At 43.6% G+C, this 24,859-nt stretch overlaps 1 protein-coding gene and 1 non-coding gene across 2 annotated transcripts in view; both read right to left on the bottom strand.

Moving 5' to 3' along the window:
• Positions 1 to 24,859, bottom strand: part of LOC132833898 (deleted in malignant brain tumors 1 protein-like) — a 57,282-nt gene that overhangs the window by 3,700 nt on the left and 28,723 nt on the right. Inside the window, 10 exon segments of the mRNA XM_060852557.1 lie at positions 1,180 to 1,494; positions 6,723 to 7,037; positions 8,295 to 8,609; positions 9,844 to 10,158; positions 12,030 to 12,344; positions 14,081 to 14,395; positions 15,652 to 15,972; positions 17,307 to 17,653; positions 22,383 to 22,731; positions 24,281 to 24,595. Of these exon segments, the coding sequence (XP_060708540.1) occupies positions 1,180 to 1,494; positions 6,723 to 7,037; positions 8,295 to 8,609; positions 9,844 to 10,158; positions 12,030 to 12,344; positions 14,081 to 14,395; positions 15,652 to 15,972; positions 17,307 to 17,653; positions 22,383 to 22,731; positions 24,281 to 24,595 (3,222 nt within the window).
• Positions 12,917 to 12,991, bottom strand: trnai-aau (transfer RNA isoleucine (anticodon AAU)). The gene has a single exon. It is a non-coding gene; the product is annotated as a tRNA-Ile (tRNA).

Raw genomic sequence — 24,859 nt, 5'->3', positions numbered from 1 at the left:
GAAGTGAACACATGCTGGTGTGTGTCTGTGTGTCGGAAAACCACCATCCAGCCAACCTTGCAAACTGACCCCAGTCAGGACGATAAGACGGAACCTTTGTTTTGCTTTATGCTTCATTTGTATTTTCAGACTAAAGTTCCTTTTTATTGTTTGAATCTTGAATTAATCTGACAGATACAGAATAAAGCTTTCTACCTTGTCCCAATCAAACACTCCCAGACCAGGGCAGCACAGGGTTAGATACAGTACAAAGCTCCCTCTTAACTGTCCTCATCAAACACACTCAGGACAGGAACAACATGGGTTTAGATGTGGAGTAAAGAACCTCTCCACTTTTAACTTATAAATAAAGCTGTTATGTCACGGTGGCACAGTGGTTAGCACTGCTGCCTCACCGTGCCAGAGACCCGGGTTCAGTTCCCGCCTCAGGCAACAGTCTGTGTGGAGTTTGCACATTCTCCCCATGTCTGCTTGGGTTTACTCTGGGTGCTCTGGTTTCCTCCCACAGTCCAAAATTGTGCAGGTTAGGTGAATTGGCAATGCCAAATTGCCTGTAGTGTTAGGTGAAGGGGTAAATGCAGGGAAATGGTTCTGGGTGGGTTGCTCTTCGGAGGATTGGTGTGGACTTGTTGGGCCGAAGGGCCTATTTCCACACTGTAAGTAATCTAGTTACAGTACCCCAACAAACACTATGAAGGCATGTACAAATTGAGGTTCGATTCAGAGTAATACTACCTCTTTTTATAAGCTAAAATTAAGGACTCCTGTCCTATTTTAATTAAAATGTAAAGCTCCCTTTAAACTGTCCCTTACTAAACCCTCCCAGGACAGGGGCAGCATGACATTAAAGTTACTTTTACACACCCCTCATCCACTATTCCCAGGATAGAGACAACTCCAGAAGATACTGTGTTATGCAGTCTTGACACTGACCCCATCAAACACTCCCAGGCCTGGGGCAGGGACTTCCACACCCCCCCCCCCCCAATTAAAAACCCCCAGGGCTTGGGTAGATACGAAATAAAGATGTTATTATATTTTCCATGTCAATATTATTTCAGTTAACCGGACGCAAACCTCTTTCAATACTTTCCTGTATCCTCGCTGTGATTTCTGATCCTGTTAAAGAAACTGAGTTGTACAGAAGGTATTCATTCACTTGTATGGCTGAGCTCTTACCTGAGGAACAGATTACACCTGAATCCTCATTATGATCACAGTTGTGGATTCCCCAGCCAGAGAAGGAGCAAGATCGGAGATCGGACTCTGTCCCCTTGCAGGAAACATCATCCATCCAAATCTTGCCTGTACCTGGTCCAAACTGAGCGCTACTGTGCACCGATAGGGCGGGCCCGCATTGCAGCTCCTTGCAAAGAACAGTGGCATCTGTCAAATCCCAGCCATCATCGCAAACCGTGCCCCAGCTTCCATTGTGAAAGATTTCCACTCTTCCAGAGCAACGATCGTCTGAATTGACCAATCTCGCATTGGATCCTGAGACAACAGAGTGGATCCATTACTTCTCCTGAGAATGAACATGGAAAATCATTCCGTTTTGCCCATTGTTGTTTCGTGTTTCTGTGATTGACACACATGCGTTTTATATCGATGTAGAGAACAGAACACCATTGACTGTTGCACTTACCATCATTAATTATTGCTCACTCATTGGCAAGTTTGTCAGTGTGTGCACACTTTATTTTATTAACTGTAATTATAAAGATGCACAGGTAAAACCTGATGGCAACATAATCCCAGTTTCTGCTCTTTTATTAGAAAATGTGAACGATTGATGAGGTGAGAAAGTGGAATCTTTCCTTTGACCTCTGCTTGTGTGAATGAAGTGAACCCATGCTGGGTGTGTATCTGTGGATTAGAAAACCACCATCCCGCCAGCCTTGTTAATGCACCCCAGTCTGGAAGAGAACACTGAACCTTGCTTTATGCTTTATTTAGACCACAAGACACAGGAGTGGATTCAGCGCATCCAGTCCATTCCACCATTTGGTCATGGCTGATAGGCATTTTAACACTCCACTTAGCCGTACTCTCCACGTAGCCCTTAATCATTTGCAAGATGAAGAATTTGTCAATCTCTGCCTTGAAGACATTTAACTTCCTGGCCTCCACTGTGCTCCGCGGCAATGAATTTCACAGGCCCACCACACTCTGGCTGAAGAAATGTCTCCTCATTTCCATTCTAAATTGGTCTCCTCTAATTCTAAGGCAGTGCCCACGGATCCTAGTCTCCCCACCTAATGGAAACAACTTCCCAGCATCCACCCTTTCTAAATCATGCATTATCTTGTAAATTTCTATTAGATCTCCCCATAATCTCGTAAACTCTCATGAATACAATCCCAGGATCCTGAGCTGTTCATTGTATATTCGGCCTACCATTCCAGGGATCATCTGTGTGAATCTCCACTGGACACTCTCTAGTCCCAATCTGTCCTTCTTGAGGTGTGGGGCCCAAAATTGGACACAGTATTCTAAATGGGGCCTAACTAGGGCGTTATAAAGTCTCAGAAGTGCATCGCTGCTTTTATATTCCAACCCTCTTGAGATAAATGACAACATTACATTTGCTTTCTTAATCATGGACTCAATCTGCAAGTTAACCTTTAAAGAATCCTGGACTCACACTCTCCGATCCCTTTGTACTTTGAATTTATGAAGTTTCTCACCATTTAGAAAGTAGTCCATGCAATTATTCCCAAAATGCAAGACCTCCCATTTACTCATGTTGAATTTCACCAGACATTTTACTGGACGACTCTCCTAAACTGTCTAAATCTTTCTGCAGCCTCCCCACCTCATCAGTACTAACTGCCTGTCCACCTAATGTCGTATCATTGATGTACTTCGCCAGAATGCCCCCAGTCCCTTCATCCAGATCATTAATATATAAAGTGAACAGTACGGCCCCAACAATAAACCCTGTGGGACACCACTTGTCACCAGCTGCCATTCTGAAAAAGAACCTTTTATCCTAACTCTTTGCCTTCTATCAGACAGCCAATCCCCAATCCATGCCAGTAGCTCACCTCGAATACCATGGGCCCTCCCCTTACTCAGCAACCTCCTGTGAGGCAGCTTACCAAAGGCTTTTTGGAAGTCTGGATAGATAACATCCAGTGGGTTTCCTTGGTCTAACCTACTTGCTACCTCTTCAAAGAATTCTAACAGGTTTGTTAGGCACAATCTCCCCTTATTTAATGCATGCTGACTTGTTCTAATCCGACCCTGCACTTGCAAGAATTTAGAAATCTCATCCTTAACGATGGATTCTAGAATTTTACCAGCAACTGAGGTTAGGCTAATCGGCCTGTAATTTTTTGTCTTTTGTCTTGATCCTTTCTTGAACAAGGGGGTTACAATAGCGATTTTTATTTTTTTCCCCCAATCATCTGGGACTTTCCCTGACTCCAGTGACTTTTGAAAGATCACAACCAATTTCTCTGTTATTTCCTCAGCCACCTCCCTCAGAACCTGAGAATGTAGTCCATTGGGGCCAGGAGATTTATCAATTTTTAGACCTTTTAGCTTTTCTAGCATTTTCTCTTTTGTAACGGTTACCATACTCAACTCTGCCCCCGACTCTCCTTAATTGTTGGGATATTACTCATGTCTTCCATTGTGAAGATAGATGCAAAGTACTTATTAAGTTCTTCAGCTATTTCCTTATCTCCCAGCACTAGTCTTCCTGCATCAATTTGGAGCGGCCCAATGTCTACTTTTGCCTCTTGTTTGTTTCTTAGTGAAAGATTCTTTCAATACATATAATTTCTAATATTACTGGCTAGCCTACCCTCATATTTGATCCTCTCCTTTCTAATTTGTCTCTTCGTTATCCTCTGTTTGTTTGTTTTTGTAGCCTTCCCAATCTTCTGATTTCCCAGTGTTCTTGGCTACTTTATAGGATCTCTCTCTTTCTTTGTTACATTTCCTGACTTCCTTTGTCAGTCATGGTTGTCTAACACCCCCATTCCCCCACCCCCTGATAATCTTTCTTTTCTTTAGGATGAACTGTGTACTGTGTCCTCGATTACATCCAGAAACTTCTGCAATTGTTGCTCTACTGTCATACCCGCTAGGTTCTGCTTCCAGTCGATTTTCGTCAGTTCCTCTCTCATGCCCCTGTAATTATCTTTATTTAACTGTAACACCATTACATCTGATTTTACCTTCTATCTTTCAAACTGCAGACCGAACACGGCCATATTATAATGGCTGCCTCCTAAGTGTTCCCTTACTTTAAGATCTTTTCTAAAGTCTGGCTCATTACATAACACTAAGTTCAGAATAGCCTGCTCCCTTGTGGACTCCATCACAAGTTGTTCCAAAAAGCTATCCTGTAAGCATTCCATGAATTCCCTTTCTTTGAATCCACCAGTCCACCTGTGTATTGAAGTCCCCCATGATCACCATGACCTTGCCTTTCTGACATGCCCTATCTATTTCTTGGTACATCTTGCGCTCGTGATTCTGACCACAGTTAGGAGGTCTGTACATAACTCCCATTATGTTTTTTTTTTGCCTTTGTGATTCCTCAACTCCACCCACACAGACTCCACATCCTCTGACCCAATGTCATTCAGTGCCGTAGATTTAATTTCAATCTTAACTCCAGGCAACCCCACCCCCTCTGCCCACCTCCCTGTCCTTTTGATGTTATAAATCCTTGGATGTTTAACTGCCTGTCCTGAAGCCCCTGCAACCACGTCTCTGTGATGCCTACCACATCATAATCATTTGCGTTGATTTGTGTTGTTAATTCATTTACTTTGTTACAAATACTATGAGCATTCAGGTAAAGTACCCCAATGCTAATTTTCTTATCTTCATGATTTCCAGCATGTTGAGTGATATGTCCTAAAGTATCCTTCCTTTTTGCTTGTTTCCTATTCTGCCTTGAACTTAAACGCTGCACATGGTCACCTGCTGCTTAACCTTCTACTTCACTTCACTCCATACTCCCTGTCGCCTTCCATTTCCCTTTTTCCCCCCCCCCCCCCCCGCCCTCAACTCATAAGTTTAAAGTCCTAGTGACTATCCTATTTATCCTTTTCGCTAGAACACTGGCTCCAGATCGGTTCAGGTGGAGACTGTCCCATCAGTACAGACTTCCCCGGTTCCTTGAAATGTAACCCCTCTTTCCCACTCCAATCTCTTAGCAACATCTTCACTTCCCTAATGGCTCAGACAGTAATCCAGAGATTATGACGCTCAAGGACCTGTTCTTCAGTTTCCTTCTGAGTGCTTGATAATCCCCAAACAAGTCCTCAGGTCCTCCCTCCTAGCCTTGCCATTGTTGTTAGTGCCAACATAGACTACAACAACTGGATCTTCTCCCTCTCGCTCCAATATCTTTTCAAGCTAGTCAGCAATAGCCTGCATTCTGTCCCTTAATTATAGAATCACCTATAATAACTACTTGTCTTCTTGCTTCTCCCCTTGAATGGCTTTCTGCACCATGGTGCCGTGGTCAGCTGGGTCATCTTGTCCATAGCCCTTTCCCTCATCCGTACAGGGAGCAAGAATCTCATAACTGCTAGACATGTCAAGGACTGAGGCTCCTCCACTTCTGAACTCAGGATTCCCCTACGTGCCTCACATACAGTCACACCCTATTTGTCCCTGATCACTAAGTGAATTTGAATGACTTAACCTACTGGGTGTGACTGCCTCCTGAAACAAAGCGCCCAGGTACCTTTGCCCCTCCTGGATGTGTTGCAGTGTTTGAAGCTCAGATTCCAGATGATCAATTCTGATCTAGAACCGACACTTGCTGCAGATGTGGTCACTGCCATTCACAATGGGATCAGCCAGCTCCCACATTATATAGCTACAGCACATCACCTGACCATCCATCTCTACTTATTTCATTAAGTTGTACAAATTTATGAGTTAAATAATTTCTAGTACTTTTCGACGGTCTTCTTCAACTAACCAACTAACAGTAAACCTGTAATCAATCACATGATACACAAAAAATATCAATTGAAATGCCTTACCTTAGCAACACATGAGTGCTTTTTTTGATCAGAGGATTTGTATTTCTTTGTATTTTCAGACTAAAGCTCCCTTTACAGTTTGATTCTTGAAGTAATCTGACAGATACAGAGTAAAGCTCTTTCTGTACTGTCCCAGGCCAGGACAGTACTGGGTTAGATACAGTACAAAGTCCCATTACACTGTCCTCATCAAAAACTCCCGGAATAGGGACAACATAGAGATGGAGTAAAGAACCTCTCAACTTTTAACTTAAAATTACAGCTGTCATGTCACAGTCCCCCATCAAACACTCTGAAGGCATGTACAACATGTGTTTAGATAAAGAGTAGTGCTGCCTCTATTTTTATAAACTCAATAAACACTCACTAGACATGCATTAAAGTTACCTTAACAAAACCCTCATCTGCTTTTCCCAGGATAGAGTCAACCCAAGCAAGATACAGCATTATGCATCTTCTCCACTGACCCCATCAAACACACTCCCAGGACATGGACAGAACGTGGACAGCGACATCCCCATTAAAAAAACCCCAGGACATAGGTAGATACAGAATAAGGACGTCTTTACATAATCCCCGTAAACATTCTTTCAGTTAAGCAAAAGCAAACAAAGCTTTTCTGTAACATCCCTCTGATTTTTGATCCTTTTAAGGAAATTGAGTTGTACAGAAAATATTCATTCATTTGTATGGCTGGTCTCTTACCTGGGTTACAGATTACACCTGCATCCTCACCATGACCACAGTTGTGAGTCCCCCAACCAGAGAAGGAGCAAGACCGGAGATGGGACTCTGTCCCCTTACAGGAAACATCATCCATCCAAATCTTGCCAGTACCTGGTCCAAACCGAGCGCTACCATGCACCGATAGGGCGGGTCCACATTGCAGCTCCTTGCAAAGAACAGTGGCATCTGTCAAATCCCAGCCATCATCACAAACCGTGCCCCAACTTCCATTGTGAAAGACTTCTACTCTTCCAGAGCAACCATCGTCTGAATTGACCAATCTCACACCCGATCCTAAGAGAACAGAGTGGATCCATTACTTCTACTGAGAATGAGAACGGACCTTTCCAAATCATTCCCTTTTGATTGCCCGTTGTTGTTTCACATTTCTGTGGTTGACACACATATGTTTTATATAGTTGTAGAGAACTGAACACCATTGACTAGTTGTACTTTGCATCATTAATCATTGCTCACTCATTGGCAAGTTTGTCAATGTGTGCAACACTTTATTTTGTTAACTGTAATTATAATGATGCACAGGTAAAATGTAAGGGCAACACAATCCCAGTTTCTGTTCTTTTATTAGAGAGAGCGAATGATTGCTGATGTGAGAAAGTGGAATATTTTTCTTTAATCTCGACCTGTGTGAATGAAGTGAATGTACAGTGGGTGTGTGTCGGAAAACCACCATCCAGCCAACCTTGCAAATTGGTCCCCGTCAGAAAGACAACACTTTTGTTTTACTTCATACTTTATTTGTATTTTCAAATTAAAGCTCCCTTTACTGTTTGAGTCTTGAAGTAATCTGATTGATACAGTGCAAAGCTCTTTCTATATTGTCCCCATCAAACATTGCCAGGCCACGAGAGCATGGGATTAGATACAGTGTAAAGCTCTTTCCACCCTGTCCCCATGAAAGCCTCCGAGACCAGTAAACATGGGGTTAGATACAGTGCAATATTTTCTTTACACTATCCTCATCAAACAGTGGGTTTAGATGTGGAGTAAAGAACCTCTCCACTTTTAACTAAAAAGAAAGGCTGGCATGTCACAATCCCCATCAAACACTGTGACGGCATACACAACATGTGGTTAAATACAGAGTAATGCTCCCTCTATTTTTATAAACCAAAATTAAGTACTCTGTACTGTTCTAATTAAAATGTAAAGCTCCCACTAAACTGTCCCTCATTAAACTGTCCCAGGACAGGCACGGCATTAGTTAGCTCTACACAACCCCCATCAACTGCTCCCATGATAGAGGCATCTCAGACAAGATACAGAATTATGCCTTCTTGAAACTGAGCACATCATACAATCCCAGGACAGGGAGAGAACATGGGCAGGGACATACCCCATTAAAAACCCCTGGGACACGTTAGATACAGAGGAAAGATTTCTTTACATAATCTCCATCTAGCATGCTTTCAGTTAAGCAAAAGCAAGCATCTTTCAATATTTTCCTATATCCTCACTCTGATTTCTGATCCTTGTAAGGAAACTGAGTTGTACAGAAGGTATTCATTCCTCTGTACAGCTGAGTCTTACCTGGGTTACAGATTACACCTGCATCCTCACCATGACCACAGTTGTGGGTTCCCCAACCAGAGAAGGAGCAAGACCGGAGATGGGACTCTGTCCCCCCGCAGGAAACATCGTCCATCCAAATCTTGCCAGTACCTTCTCCAAACCGAGCGTTACCATGCACCGACAGGGCGGGTCCACATTGCAGCTCCTTGCAAAGAACAGTGGCATCTGTCAAATCCCAGCCATCATCACAAACCGTGCCCCAACTTTCATTGTAAAAGATTTCCACTCTTCCAGAGCAACGATCGTCTGAATTGGCCAATCTCACACCCGATCCTGAGAGAACAGAATGGATCCATTACTTCTACTGAGAATGAGAACGGACCTTTCCAAATCTTTCCCTTTTGATTGCCTGTTGTTGTTTCCTGTGTCTGTGATTGACACACACACACCCACACATACGCTTTAGATAGATGTACAGAGCAGAACACCATTGACTAGTTGTACTTTGCATCATTAATCATTGTTCACTCATTGGTAAGTTTATCAATGTGTGCACACTTCATTTTGTTAACTGTAAGTCATAATGATGCCCAGGTAAAACTTAAGGGCAACCAATCCCAGTTTCTGCTCTTTTATTAGAGAGCACGAACGATTGATGAGGTGAGAAAGTGGAGTGTTTTCTTTAGTCTCAGCCTGTGTGAATGAGATGAACCCAGACTGGGTGTGTGACTGTGTCTCAAAAAACCACCAAACCAGCCAAACTTACTAACTGACCTCAGTCAGGAAGGCAACACTGAGCCTTTGTTTTATTTTATGTTTCATTTGTATTTCAGATTAAAGCTTCCTTTACTGTTTGAATCTTGAAGTAATCTGACTGATACAGAATCAAGTTCTTTCTACACTGGCCCCATCAAACATTCCCAGATCATGACAGCACGGGATTAGACACAGTACAAAGCTCCTTCTATACTGTCCTCGTCAAACACTCCCAAGACAGGGATAACATGGGTTTAGATGTGGAGTAAAGAATCTCTCCACTTTTATCTTAAAAAAGAATGTCACAGTCCCCATCAAACACTCTGAAAGCATGCACAACATGGCGTTAGATACAGAGTTAATGCTACCTCCAGTTGTATAAACTAAAAATAAGGACTCCTGTACAGTTTTAATTAAAATGTAAAGCTCCCTGTAATTAATCCCTCATTAAACACTCCCAGGACAGGGACAGCATGGCATTAAAGTTACCTTTACACAATCTTATCTACTACTCCCAGAATAGAGACACCTCAGGCAAGATACAGAGGTATGCCTCCTCAACATTGACCCCATCAAACATTCCCAGGACAAGGACAGAAGTTGGGCAAGGACAACCTCCGTTAAAAAACCCCAGGACATGGGTAGATACAGACTTAAGATTTCTTTACATAGTCCCCATCAAACATTCTTTAGTTCAGCAAAAGCAAACATCTTTCAATACTTTCCTGTAATATTCCTCTGATTTCTGATCTTTTTGAGGAAACTGAGTTATACAGAAAATATTCAATCATTTGTACTGCTGTGCTCTTACCTGGGTAACAGGTTACACCTGCATCCTCACCATGACCACAGTTGTGGGTTCCCCAACCAGAGAAGGAGCAAGACCGGAGATGGGACTCTGTCCCCTTGCAGGAAACCTCATCCATCCAAATCTTGCCGGTACCTGGTCCAAACCGAGCGGTACCATGCACCGATAGGGCGGATCCACATTGCAGCTCCTTGCAAAGAACAGTGGCATCAGCCAAATCCCAGCCATCATCACAAACCGTGCCCCAGCTTCCATTGTGAAAGATTTCAACTCTTCCAGAGCAACGATCGTCTGAATTAACCAATCTCACATCCAATCCTGAGAGAACAGAGTGGATCCATTACTTCTATTCAGAATGAGAACAGACCTTTCCAAATCTTTCCCTTTTGCTTGCCTGTTGTTGTTTCATGTTTCTGTGATTGACATATTTACATTTTGTATAGATGTATAGAACAGAACATCGTTGACGAGTAACACTTTCCATCACTAATTGTTGCTCACTCATTGCCAACTTAATCAATGTGTGCACACTTTATTTTGTTAACTGTAAGTTATAATGATGCACAGGTAAAACGTAAGGGCAACACCATCCCAGTTTTTGCTCTTTTATTAGATGAGGTGAGAAAGTGGAATCTTTTCTTTAATCTCAGACTGTGTTTTGGAAAATCACCACCCAGCCAACCTTACAAAGACAACACTGAGCCTTTGTTTTCCTTTATGCTTATTTGTATTTTCAGATTAACGCTCCCTTTACTGGTTGAATCTTGATGTAATCTGACAGATACCGAGTAAAGCTCTTTCTGCACTTGTCCATCAAGTACTCCCAGGGCAGGACAGCATGGGGTTAAATACAGTTTAAAGCTCTTTCTACGCTGCCCCATCAAACAGTCCCAGGACAGAGATAACATGGGTTTAGAAGTAAAATAAAGACTCTGTCCACTTTTAACTTAAAAGAAAAGCTGCTATGTCACAATCTCCCATCAAACACTGGGAAAGCGTACACAACATGGGGTTAGATACAGAGTAATGCTACCTCTGTTGTTATAAACTGAAAATAAGCACTCCTGTACTGATTTAATTGAAATGCTCCCTCAAAACTGTCCCTCATTTAACACTCCCCGGACAGGGACGGAATGGATCTAAATTTACCTTTACACAAGCCTCATCTACTATTCCAGGATAGAGACAACTGAGGCAAGATACAGTGTTATGCGTCCTCGACACTGACCCCATTGAACACTCCCAGTACAGGGGCAGAATGGGGGCAGGGACATCCCCCAATTAAAGACCCCTGGATTCGGGTAGATACAGAGTAAAGTTTCTTTATACTTTCTCCATCCACCATTCTTTCAGTTAAGCAAAAGCAAACCTCTTTCAATACTGTCATGTATCCTCGCTCTGATTTCTGAACCTATTAAGGAAACTGAGTTGTGCAGAATGTATTAATTCTTCTGTAGAGCTGGCTCTTACCTGAGGTGCAGATTACACCTGAATCCTCATCATGACCACAGTTGTGGATTCCCCAACCAGAGAAGGAGCAAAACCGGAGATTGGACTCTGTCCCATTGCAGGAAACATCAGCATAACACAAGGTTAGATACAGTGTAATGCTTTCTCTACGCTGCCCTCATCAAACACTCCCGGGACATGGACAACATGGGTTTAGATGTGGAGTAAAGAACCTCTCCACTTTTATCTTCAAAGAAAAGCTGCCTTGTCACAATCCCCCATCAAACACTGTGATGGTGTACACAACATGGGGTTAGATATAGAGTAATGCTACCTTTATTGCTGCACTGTTTAAAGTAAAATGAACAGCTCCCACGCAACTGTCCCTCATTAACCCTCCCAGGTCAGTTGGTAGCATGGCATTAAAGTTACCTTTATACAACCCTCATCTACTAATCCCAGGTTAGAGGCAAGTCAGACAAGTTATGCCTCCTCAACACTGACCCCATCAAACAAACCCAGAACGGGGACAGAACAGGGTCAGAGACAACCCTCATTAAAAAGGACACTGGCAGTACAAGAGTAAAGATTTCTTTATGTATTTGCCTACAAACATTCTTTCAGTTAAGCAAAAGCAAACATCTTTCAAACTTACCTGCATCCTTGCTTTGATTTCTGATTCCATTTAGGATACTGAGTTATACAGAAGGTATTCATTCATTTGTACAGCTGGGTCTTACCTGGGTAACAGGTTACAGCTGCATCCTCACCATGACCACAGTTGTGGGTTCCCCAACCAGAGAAGGAGCAAGACCGGAGATGGGACTCTGTCCCCCCGCAGGAAACATCGTCTATCCAAATCTTGCCAGTACCTTCTCCAAACTGAGCGCTACCATGCACCGATAGGGCGGGTCCACATTGTAGCTCTTTGCAAAGAACAGTGGCATCTGTCAAATCCCAGCCATCATCACAAACCGTGCCCCAACTTCCATTGTGAAAGATTTCCACTCTTCCAGAGCAACGATCGTCTGAATTGACCAATCTCACATCCGATCCTGAGAGAACATAGTGGATCCGTTACTCCTACTGAGAATGAAAGCGGACCTTTCCAAATCATTCCCTTTTGATTGCTCGTTGTTGTTTCATTTTTCTGTGATTGACACACACGTTTTGTATAGATGTATAGAACAGAACACCATTGATTGGTTGTACTTTGCATCATTAATCATTACTCACTCATTGGCAAGTTAGTCAATGTGTGCACACTTTATTTTGTTTAGATTAGATTAGATTCCCTACAGTGTGGAAACAGGCCCTTCAGCCCAACAAGTCCACACCCACCCTCCGAAGAGTAACCCATCCAGACCCATTTCCCTCTGACTGATGCACCTAACACTATGGACAATTTAGCATGACCAATTCACCTGACTTGCACATCTTTGGACTGTGTGAGGAGAGTGCAAAGTTCACACAGACAGTCACCCGAGGCTGCAGTCGCACCTGGGACCCTGGTGCTGTGAGGCAGCAGTGCTAACCACTGAGCCACTGTGCCGCCACTTTTAAAACAATCACCAACCCTGACACGGCACCATAAACATCACATGCTTGTCTACCTCAGCCTTATACTTGGTCAGTGTGGGGATTGGACCCACGACCTTGGGCGTTATTAGCACCATGCTCTGACCATCTGAGCTAACCGACCAACATTGTTAACCAATTTTGTTAACTGTAAATTACAATGATGCCCAGGTAAAACTTAAGGGCAACACCATCCCAGTTTTTGCTCTTTTATTAGAGAGCGCGAATGATTGACGAGGTGAGAAAGTGGAGTATTTTCTTTAATCTCATCCTGTGTGAATGAAGCGAACCCAGACTGGGTGCGTGTCTGTGTGTCAGAAAATCACCATCCCGCCAACCTTGCAAACTGACCCCAGTCAGGATGACAAGACTGAGCCTTTGTTTTACTTTATGCTTCATTTGTATTTTCAGATTAATGCTCCCTTTACTGTTTGAATTTTGAAGTAATCTGACAGATACAGAGTAAAGCTCTTTCTACACTGTCCCTGTAAAACAGTCCCAGGCAGGACAGCATGGGGTTACAAACAGTGTAAAGCTCTTTCTACCCTGTGCCCATCAAAAACTCCCAGGCCTGGATAGCATGGGGTTAGGAACAGGGTAAAGCTCTTTCTACACTGTATGCATCAAACACTCCCAGGACAACATGGGTTTAAATGTGGAGTGAAGAATCTGTCCACTTTTAACTTAAAAGAAAAGCTGCCATGTTACAGTCCCCCGACAAACACTGTGAAGGCATGCACAACATGGGATTAGATACTGGGTAATGATACCTCTGTTAGTATAAACTAAAAATAAAGGCTCTTGTACTGTTTTAATCGAAACATAAAACTCTCTCTAAACTATCCTTCATTAAACTCTCTCAGGACAGGGACGGCATGGAATTAATTATTTTTGCACAACCCTCACCTACTGTTTCCAGAATAGAGACAACTGAAGCAAGATAGAGCATCATGCGTCCTCATCACTGACCCCATCAAACACTCCCAATATCGGGACAGAACAGGGACAGGGGCATCCCCCATTAAAAACCCCCAGGACATGGGTAGATACAGAATAGTGATTTCTTGATATTTTAACCGTCAAACATTCTTTCAGCTAAGCAGAAACAAACCTCTTTGAACACTATGCTGTATCATTGCTCTGATTTCTGAACGTATTAAGGAAACTTAGTTGTGCAGAAGGTATTCATTCATTTGTACAGCTGGGCTCTTACCTGAGGTACAGATTACACCTGCATCCTCACCATGACCACAGTTGTGGGTTCCCCAACCAGGAAAGGAGCAAGAGCGCAGATGGGACTCTGTCCCATTGCAGGAAACATCATCCATCCAAATCTTGCCGGTACCTGGTCCGAACTGAGTGCTACCATGCACCGATAGGGCGGATCCACATTGCAGCTCCTTGCAAAGAACAGTGGCATCTGTCAAATCCCAGCCATCATCGCAAACCGTGCCCCAACTTCCATTGTGAAAGATTTCCACTCTTCCAAAGCAACGATCGTCTGAATTGACCAATCTCACATCCGATTCTGAGAGAACAGAATGGATCCATTACTTCTCCTGAGAATGAGAATGGAACTTTCCAAATCTTTCCCTTTTGATAGCCCATTTCTGTTTGATGTTTCTGTGATTGACACATATACATTTTATAGAGATGTATAGAACTTAACACCATTGACTGGTTGTACTTTCGTTAATCATTGCTCACTCATTGGCAAGTTAGTCAATGTGTACACACTTTATTTCGTATACTGTAAGTTATAATGATGCACAGGTAAAACTAAGGGCAACACAATCCCAGTTTCTGCTCTTTTATTAGAGAGTGTGAACGATTGATGAGGTGGTAAGTGGAATATTTTCTTTAATCTTAGCCTGTGTGAATGAAGTGGACCCAGACTGGGTGTGTGTGTGTGTCAGTGTATCAGAAAACCACTATCCAGCCAAAGTTAGGAAAACAACACTGAGCCTTTGTTTTACTTGATGCTTATTTGTATTTTAAGAGTAAAGCTCCTTCTACTGTTTGAATCTTGAAGTAATCTGACAGATACAGAGTAAAACTCTTTCTACACTGTCCCAGTCAAACACTTCCAAGCCAGGATAGCTCGGGTTTAGATACAGTGGAAACCTTTTTCTACCCTCTCCCCATCAAATACTCCTAGGCCAGGACAGCATGGGGTTAGATACAGTGTAAAGCTCTTTCTACACTGTCCCCACTATCCCCAGGACAGGGATAACTTGGGTTTAGATGTGGAGCAAGGTACCTCTCCATTTTTAACTTCAATGAAAAGCTGGCAAGTCAGAATACCCACCAAACACTGTGAACGTATGCACAACATGGAATTAGATGCAGAGTAATGCTCCCTCTATTTTTATAAACTAAAAGTAAGGACTCCTGTACCGTTTAAATTAAAAGGTAAAGCTCCCTGTAAACTGCCCCTCATTAAACACTCCCAGGACAGGGTCATCATAGCGTTAAAGTTGCCTTTACACAATCCTCATCTACTGTTCTCAGGACAGTGACAACTCAGGCAAGATACCGAGTTATGCGTCCTCTACACTGATGCCATCAAACACACCCAGGACAGGGACAGAAAGTGGGCATGGACAATCGCTATTAAAACCCCCCAGGACACGGGCAAATACAGAGTAAATTTTTCTTTCCATAATCTTTCAGTTAAGCAAAAGCAAACATTTTTCAATATTTTTGTGTATCCTTGCTCTGATTTCTGGTCCCATTAAGGAAACTGTGTCATCAGAAGATATCTATTCGGTTATACAGCTGGGCTCTTACCTGGGTAACAGGTTACACCTGCATCCTCACCATGACCACAGTTGTGGGTTCCCCAACCAGGGAAGGAGCAAGACCGGAGATGGGACTCTGTCCCCCCACAGGAAACATCATCCATCCAAATCTTGCCGGTACCTGGTCCAAACCGAGCGCTACCGTGCACTGACAGGGCGGGTCCACATTGCAGCTCCTTGCAAAGAACAGTGGCATCTGTCAAATCCCAGCCATCATCACAAACCGTGCCCCAACTTCCCTTGTAAAATATTTCAACTCTTCCTGAGCAACGATCGTCTGAATTGACCAATCTCACATCCGATCCTAAGAGAACATAGTGGATCCATTACTTCTACTGATAATGACAATGGAACTTTCCAAATCATTCTTTTTTGATTGCCTGTTGTTGTTTCATGATTCTGTGATTGACACACATACATTTTAGATGTATAGAACAGAACACCATTGACTGTTTGTACTTTTCATCATTAATCATTACTCACTCATTGGCAAGGTAATCAATGTGTGCACACTTCATTTTGTTAACTGTAAGTTATAATGATGCACAGGTAAAGCTGAAGGGCAACACAATCCCAGTTTCTGCTCTTTTATTAGAGAGCGCGAACGATTGATGAGGTGAGAAAGTGGAGTGTTTTCTTTAGTCTCAGCCTGTGTGAATGAAGCGAACCCATGCTTGGTGTGTCTGTGTGTCGGAAAACCACCATCCAGCCAAACTTACTAATTGACCACAGACAGGAAGATAACACTGAGTATTTATTTTACTTTATGCTTTATTTGTATTTTCAGATTGAAGCTCCCTTTACTGTTTGAATCTTGAAGTAATTTGACAGATACAGAGTAAAGTTCTTTCTACCCTGTCCCCGTAAAACACTCCCAGGCTAGGACAGCATGGGATTAGATACAGTGTAAAGCTCTTGCCACACTGTCCCCACCAAACATTCCCATGCCAGGACAGCATGGGATTAGATACAGTGTAAAGCTCTTTCTACACTGTCCCCATCAAACACCCTCAGGACAGGACAGTACGCGATTTGATACAGTACAAAGCTACCTCTACGCTGTCCCCATCAAACATTTCCAGGACAGGGACAACATGGGTTTAGATGTGGAGTAAAGAATCTCTCCACTTTTAACTTAAAAGAAAAGCTGTCATGTCACAGACCCCATCAAACACTGTGACGGCGTACACAACATGGCGTTAGATCGAGAATAATGTTACCTCCAGTTGTATAAACTAAACTTAAGGACTGCTCTTCTGTTTTAATTAAAATGTAAAGCCCCCTGTAAACTGTCCCTCATTAAACCCTCCCAGGACAGGGGTTTCATGGCGTTAAAGTTACCACTACGCAACCCTGATGTTCTATTCCAAGGACAGAGACAACTCCGGCAAGATAGATAGTTATGTCTCCTCTACACTGACCCCATCAAACACACCCAGTACAGGGGCAGAGCAGGAGCAAGGACAACCCCCATCAAAAACACCCAGGACGTGGGTAGATAATGATTTGTTTACATAATTTGTCAGTTATGCAAAAGCAAACATATTTCAGTATTTTCCAGTATCTTTGCTCTGACTTCCGATCCCATTAAGGAAACTAAGTTGTACAGAAGGTATCCATTCAGTTGTACTGCTGTGCTCTTACCTGGGTTACAGATTACACCTGCATCCTCGCCATGACCACAGTTGTGGGTTCCCCAACCAGGGAAGGAGCAAGACCGGAGATGGGACTCTGTCCCCCCGCAGGAAACATCATCCATCCAAATCTTGCCGGTACCTGGTCCAAACCGAGCGTTACCATGCACCGACAGGGCGGGTCCACATTGCAGCTCCTTGCAAAGAACAGTGGCATCTGTCAAATCCCAGCCATCATCACAAACCGTGCCCCAACTTCCATCGTGAAAGATTTCAACTCTTCCAGAGCAACGATCAGCTGAATTGACCAATCTCACATCCGATCCTGAGAGAGCAGAGTGGATCCATTACTCCTACTGATAATGAGAACGGACCTTTCCAAATCATTCCCTCTTGATTGCCTGTTGTTTTCTGTGATTGACACACATATGTTTTATATAGTTGTATAGAACAGAACACCATTGATTAGTTGTAGTTTCCATCATGAATCATTGCTCCCTCATTGACAAGTTAGTCAATGTGTGCACACTTTATTTTGATAGCTGTAAGTTATAATGATGCACAGGTAAAACTTAAGGGCAGCACAATCCCAGTTTCTGCTGTAGTATTAGACAGTGTGAAAGATTGATGAGGTGAGAAAGTGGAGTGTTTTCTTTGACCTCAGCCTGGGTGAATGAAGCGAACCTACACTGGGTGTGTGTCAGAAAACTGCCATCGAGCCAAACTTACTAACTGACCCCAGACAGAAAGACAACACTGAGTCTTTGTTAGAACATAGAACATAGAACAATACAGCACAGAACAGGCCCTTCGGCCCACGATGTTGTGCCGAACATCTGTCCTAGATTAAGCACCCATCCATGGACCTATCCAATTGCCGCTTAAAGGTCGCCAATGATTCTGACTCTACCACTCCCACGGGCAGCGCATTCCATGCCCCCACCACTCTCTGGGTAAAGAACCCACCCCTGACATCTCCCCTATACCTTCCACTCTTCACCTTAAATTTATGTCCCCTTGTAACACTCTGTTGTACCCGGGGAAAAAGTTTCTGACTGTCTACTCTATCTATTCCTCTGATCATCTTATAAACCTCTATCAAGTCACCCCTCATCCTTCGCCGTTCCAACGGGAAAAGGCCGAGAACTCTCAACCTATCCTCGTATGACCTATTCTCTATTCCAGGCAACATCCTGGTAAATCTTCTCTGCACACTCTCCAAAGCTTCCACATCTTTCCTAAAGTGAGGCGACCAGAACTGAACACAGCACTCCAAGTGTGGCCTAACCAAAGTCCTGTACAGCTGCAACATCACTTCACGACTCTTGAATTGAATCCCTCTGCTAATGAACGCTAATACACCATAGGCCTTCTTACAAGCTCTATCCACCTGAGTGGCAACTTCCAAAGATCTATGTACATAGACCCTAAGATCCCTCTGTTCCTCCACCTGACTAAGAACCCTACCGTTAACCCTGTATTCTGCATTCTTATTTGTTCTTCCAAAATGGACAACCTCACACTTGGCAGGGTTGAACTCCATCTGCCACTCCTCAGCCCAGCTCTGCATCATATCTCAGTCCCTTTGCAAACGACAACAGCCCTCCTCGCTGTCCACAACTCCACCAATCTTTGTATCATCTGCAAATTTACTGACCCACCCTTCGACTCCCTCATCCAAGTCATGAATAAAAATTACAAACAGCAGAGGACCCAGAACTGATCCCTACGGAACTCCACTTGTAACTGGGCTCCAGGCTGAATATTTACCATTTACCACCACTCTCTGACTTCGACCGGTTAGCCAGTTTTCTATCCAATTGGCCAAGTTTCCCTCTAGCCCATGCCTCCTGACTTTCCATATAAGCCTACCATAGGGAACCTTATCAAATGCCTTACTAAAATCCATGTACACTACATCCACTGCTCTAACCTCATCCACATGCTTGGTCACCTCCTCAAAGAATTCAATAAGACTTGTAAGGCAAGACCTACCCTTCACAAATCCGTGCTGGCTGTCCCTAATCAAGCAGTGTCTTTCCAGATACTCATAAATCCTATCCCTCAGTACCCTTTCCATTACTTTGCCTACCACAGAAGTAAGACTAACTGGCCTGTAATTCCCGGGGTTATCCCTATTCCCTTTTTTGGTACCACCCCCGTTGACAGTGAAGACGAAAAGATCATTGCCAACGGTACTGCAATTTCCTCTCTTGCTTCCCCCATAATCCTAGGATATATCCCGTCAGGCCCGGGGGACTTGTCTATCCTCAAGTTGTTCAAAATGTCCAACACATCTTCCTTCCTAACAAGTATCTCTTCTAGCTTACCAGTCCATTTCACACTCTCCTCTTCAACAATATGGTCCCTCTCGTTCGTAAATACTGAAGAAAAGTACTCATTCAAGGCCTCTCCTATCTCTTCCGACTCAATACACAATCTCCCACTACTGTCCTTGATCGGACCTACCCTCGTTCTCGTCATTCTCATGTTTCTCACATACGCATAAAATGCCTTGGGGTTATCCTTGATCTTACTGCCAAGGATTTTTCATGCCCTCTCTTAGCTCTCCTAATCCCTTTCTTCAGGTCCCTTCTGGCTATCCTGTATCCCTCCACTGCTCTGTCTGAACCCTGTTTCCTCAACCTTATGTAAGCCTCCTTCTTCCTCTTTACTAGACATTCAACCTCCCTCGTCAACCAAGGCTCCCTCACACAACCATTTCTTTCCTGCCTGATAGGTACATACATATCAAGGACACGTCGTATCTGCTACTTGAAAAAGTTCCACATTTCCACCACATCCTTCCCTGACAGCCTATGCTCCCAACTTATGCTCCTCAAATCCTGTCTTACAGCATCGTAATTTCCCTTCCCCCAATTGTAAAATCTACCCTGTTGTGCGCACCTATCTCTCTCCATAACCAAGGTGAAAGTCACAGAATTGTGGTCACCATCACCAAAATGTTCACCCACTAACAAGCCCATCACTTGTCCCGGTTCATTACCGAGTACCAAATCCAATATGGCCTCCCCTCTGGTTGGACAATCTACATACTGAGTTAGAAAAGCTTCCTGGACACACTGCACAAACACCACCCCATCCAATCTACTTGATCTAAAGAGCTTCCAATCAATATTTGGGAAGTTGAAGTCGCCCATGACTACGACCCTGTGGCTTCTGCACCTTTCCAAAATCTGTTTCCCAATCTGTTTCTCCACATCTCTGCTGCTATTGGGGGGCCTATAGTAAACACCCAACAAGGTGACTGCACCTTTCCTATTTCTGACTTCAGCCCATACTACCTCCAAAGGCAGATCCCCCTCAAACTTCCTTTCTGCAGCCGTTATACCATTTCTAATTAGCAATGCCACCCCACCTCCTTTTTTACCACCCTCCCTAATCTTACTGAAACATCTGTAACCAGGAACCTCCAACAACCATTTCTGTCCCTCATCTATCCACGTATCCGTGATGGCCACAACATCGTAGTCCCAGGTACCGATCCATGCCTTAAGTTCACCCACCTTATTTCTGATACTCCTTGCGTTGAAGTATACGCACTTGAGCCCATCTCTGTGTCCGCAAGTATTCCCTGTCAGTGCTACCTTCTCCACAGCCTCCCTACATTCTTGGACATCCTGACACACAGCTAGCTTACTTGCTGGACTACAAGTCCGGATCCCATCCCCCTGACAAATTAGTTTAAACCCCCCGAAGAGTGCTAGCAAACCTACCCCCCAGGATATTGGTGCCCTTCTGGTTCAGGTGCAACCCGTTCTGTTTGTACAGGTCCCACCTTCCCCAGAATGCAGTCCAATTGTCCAAATACCTGAAGCCCTCCCTCCTACACCATCCTTGCAGCCACGTGTTCAACTGCACTCTCTCCCTATTCCTTGCCTCACTGTCACATGGCACCGGCAACAACCCAGAGATGACGACTCTGTCTGTCCTAGTTTTTAGCTTCCAGCCTAATTCCCTGAGCTCTTGAATGACCTCCCCACCCCTCTTCCTACCTATGTCGTTGTGTTACTTTATGCCTTATTTATATTTTCAGATTAAAGCTCCCTTTACTGTTTGAATCTTGAAGTAATCTGACAGGCACAGAGTAAAGCTCTTTCTACACTGTCCCTCATTAAACATCCCAGGACAGAGGTTTCATGGCGTTAAAGTTCCCACTACGCAACCCTCATGTTCTATTCCCAGGATAGAGACAACTCCGGCAAGATAGATAGTTATGTCTCCTCTACACTGTCCCCATCAACAATTCCCAGACCTGGAGAGCATGGGGTTAGATACAGTGTAAAGCATTCCTCTACGCTGTCCCTATCAAACACTCCCAGGACAGAGACAACATAGGTTTAGATGTGGAGTAAAGAATCTCTCCACTTTTAACTTAAAAGAAAAGCTGCCATGTCACGGTCCCCCATCAAATACTGTGATGGCGTACACAACATGGCGTTAGATCCGGAATAATGCTACCTCTATTTGGATAAATGAAAATTAAGGACTGCTGTGCTGTTTTAATTTAAAAGTAAACCTCCCTTTAAACTGTCCCCCATTAAACTCTCCCAGTACAGGTACCTTGATATAACCCTCACCTACTACTTCCAGGAACGAGACAACTCAGGCAAGATACAGAGTTATGCCTCTGCGACACTGAGCCCATCAAACATCCCGTGACAGGGATAGAAGGTGGTCAGGAACAACCTCCATTCAAAAACCCCAGGACATGAACAGATACAAAGATTTCTTTCTATAATTCCCCTCAAACGTTCTTTCATTTTTTACACAGAGGGTGGTAAGTGCCTGGAATGCGTTGCCAGCAGAGGTAATAGAGGCAGGCAAGGTAGATTCATTTGAGGTGCGTCTGGACAGATGCATAAGTGGGGAGAAGAGGGATACAGGGGGATACATAGGAATTGGGCGATAGCTTTAATCAGTGGATTCGGATCGGCATAGGCTTGGAGGGCCGAATTTCCTTTGTTCTTTGTCCTTCTTTGTTCAGAAGTAAACATCTTTCAATTCTTTCCTGTATCATCACTCTGATTTCTGATCCTATGAAGGAAAATAAGTTGCTCAGAAGGTATCAGAAGGTACGGCTGGGCTCTCACCTGGGTTACAGATTACACCTGCATCCTCACTGTGACCACAGTTGTGGGTTCCCCAACCAGAGAAGGAGCAAGACCGGAGATGGGACTCTGTCCCCCCGCAGGAAACATCATCCATCCAAATCTTGCCAGTACCTTCTCCAAACCGAGCGCTACCATGCACCGATAGGGCGGGTCCACAATGCAGCTCCTTGCAAAGAACAGTGGCATCTGTCAAATCCCAGCCATCATCACAAACCGTGCCCCAACTTCCATCGTGAAAGATTTCAACTCTTCCAGAGCAACGATCGCCTGTATTGACCAATCTCACACCCGATCCTAAGAGAACAAAGTGGATCCATTACTTCTACTGAGAATGAGAACGGACCTTTCCAAATCATTCCCTTTTGATTGCCCATTGTTGTTTCCTGTTTCTGTGATTGACACACATACCTTTTATATAGTTGTATAGAATTCTACATTGTAGGGAATCTAATCTAGTCTAACAGAACACCATTGACAGGTTGTACTTTCTATCATTAATCATGGGTCACTCATTGGCAAGTCTGCCAATGTGTGCAAACTTTATTTTGTTAACTGTAATTAGATTAGATTCCCTACAACATGGAAACTGGCCCATTGGCCCAACAAGTCCACACCAAAACTCTGAAGCGCAACCCACCCAGGCCCATTCCCCTACCCCATACTTATATGTTGCATCTAACACTATGGGCAATTTAGCATAGCCATTCACCTGACCTGCACATCTTTGGATTGTGGGAGGGAACCGGAGCATCCAGAGGAAAACCACCAGACATGGAGAATGTGGAAACACCCACAGACATTCACTTGAGGCGGGAATCGAACCAGGGTCCCTGGCACTGTGAGGCAGCAGTGCTAATGCCCAGGTAAAACTTAAGGACAACACAATCCCAGTTTTTGCTCTTTTATTAGAGAGAGCCAATGATTGATAACGTGAGAAAGTGGAATCTTTTCTTTGATCTCAGCCTGTGTGAATTATTTACTTATCTATGCTACTTAATTCTGTGATCTGCCCCTATATTGCTGGCAAGACAAAGCTTTTCATTGTACCTTGGTAAATTCAATTCAATTCAGTTCAATTCAACTCAATGAAGTGAATGTACACTGGGTGTGTGTTGGAAAACCACCATCCAGCCAACCTTGAAAACTGACCCCAGTTAGGATGACAAGACTGAGCCTTTGTTTTGCTTTATGCTTCATTTGTATTTTCAGACTAAAGTTCCCTTTACTGTTTGAATCTTGAATTAATCTGACAGATACAGAGTAAAGCACTTTCCACATTGTCCCTGTAAAACACTCCCAGGACAGGGATAACATGGATTTAAATGTGGAGCAAATAACCTCTCCACTTTTAACTTAAAAGTAAGATTGTCATGTCACAGTCCCCCATCAAACACTCTGAAGGCATGCACAACATGGCGTTAGATACAGGGTAATGCTACTGCTATTGTTATAAACTAAAAAATAAGGACTCCTGTACTGTTTTAATTAAAATATAAAGCTCTCCCTAAAGTGTCTCTCATTAAACACTCCCAGAAGAAGGTACACAGCCCTCAACTCCTATTCCCAGGATAGAGACAACTTAGCGTCCTTGTCACTGACCCCATCAAACACACCCAGGACAGGGCAGGACGGAGGCAGGGACAACCCCTATTAAAAAAAACCCCAGGACACAGGTAGATATAGGGTAAAGATTTCTTTATATTTTCCCTGTCAAATATTCTTTCAGTTAAGCAAAAGCAAACCTCTTTCAATACTGTCCAGAATCCTCGCTCTGACTTCTGAACCTTTTAAGGAAACTGAGTTGTTCTGAAGGTATTCATCCATTTGTATGGCTGTGTCTTACATGGGTAACAGATTACACCTGCATCCTCACCATGACCACAGTTGTGGGTTCCCCAACCAGAGAAGGAGCAAGACCGGAGATGGGACTCTGTCCCCCCGCAGGAAACATCATCCATCCAAATCTTGCCGGTACCTTCACCAAACCAAGCGCTACCATGCACCGATAGGGCGGGTCCACATTGCAGCTCCTTGCAAAGAACAGTGGCATCTGTCAAATCCCAGCCATCATCACAAACCGTGCCCCAACTTCCATCGTGAAAGATTTCTACTCTTCCAGAGCAACGATCGTCCGAATTGACCAATCTCACATCCGGTCCTGAGAGAACAGAGTGGATCCATTACTTCTACTGAGAATGAGAACGGACCTTTCCAAATCATGCTGTCTTTGATTTCCCTTTGCTGGCCATTCACGTTTCTGTTATTGACACACACATGTTTTATATTGATATACAGAAAATAACAGAACATCATTGACTGTCTTTTTTTTCATCATTAAGCATTGCTCACTCCAGGGCAATTCCATCTACTTGTATATAGTTTATCGTCATAAACAGTAAGTTATAACGATGTAGAAGAAAGT

This window comes from Hemiscyllium ocellatum, chromosome 38, assembly GCF_020745735.1.
Source record: "Hemiscyllium ocellatum isolate sHemOce1 chromosome 38, sHemOce1.pat.X.cur, whole genome shotgun sequence".
NCBI classification, from domain to species: domain Eukaryota; kingdom Metazoa; phylum Chordata; class Chondrichthyes; order Orectolobiformes; family Hemiscylliidae; genus Hemiscyllium; species Hemiscyllium ocellatum.
This window is presented reverse-complemented; position numbering and strand designations above follow the sequence as displayed.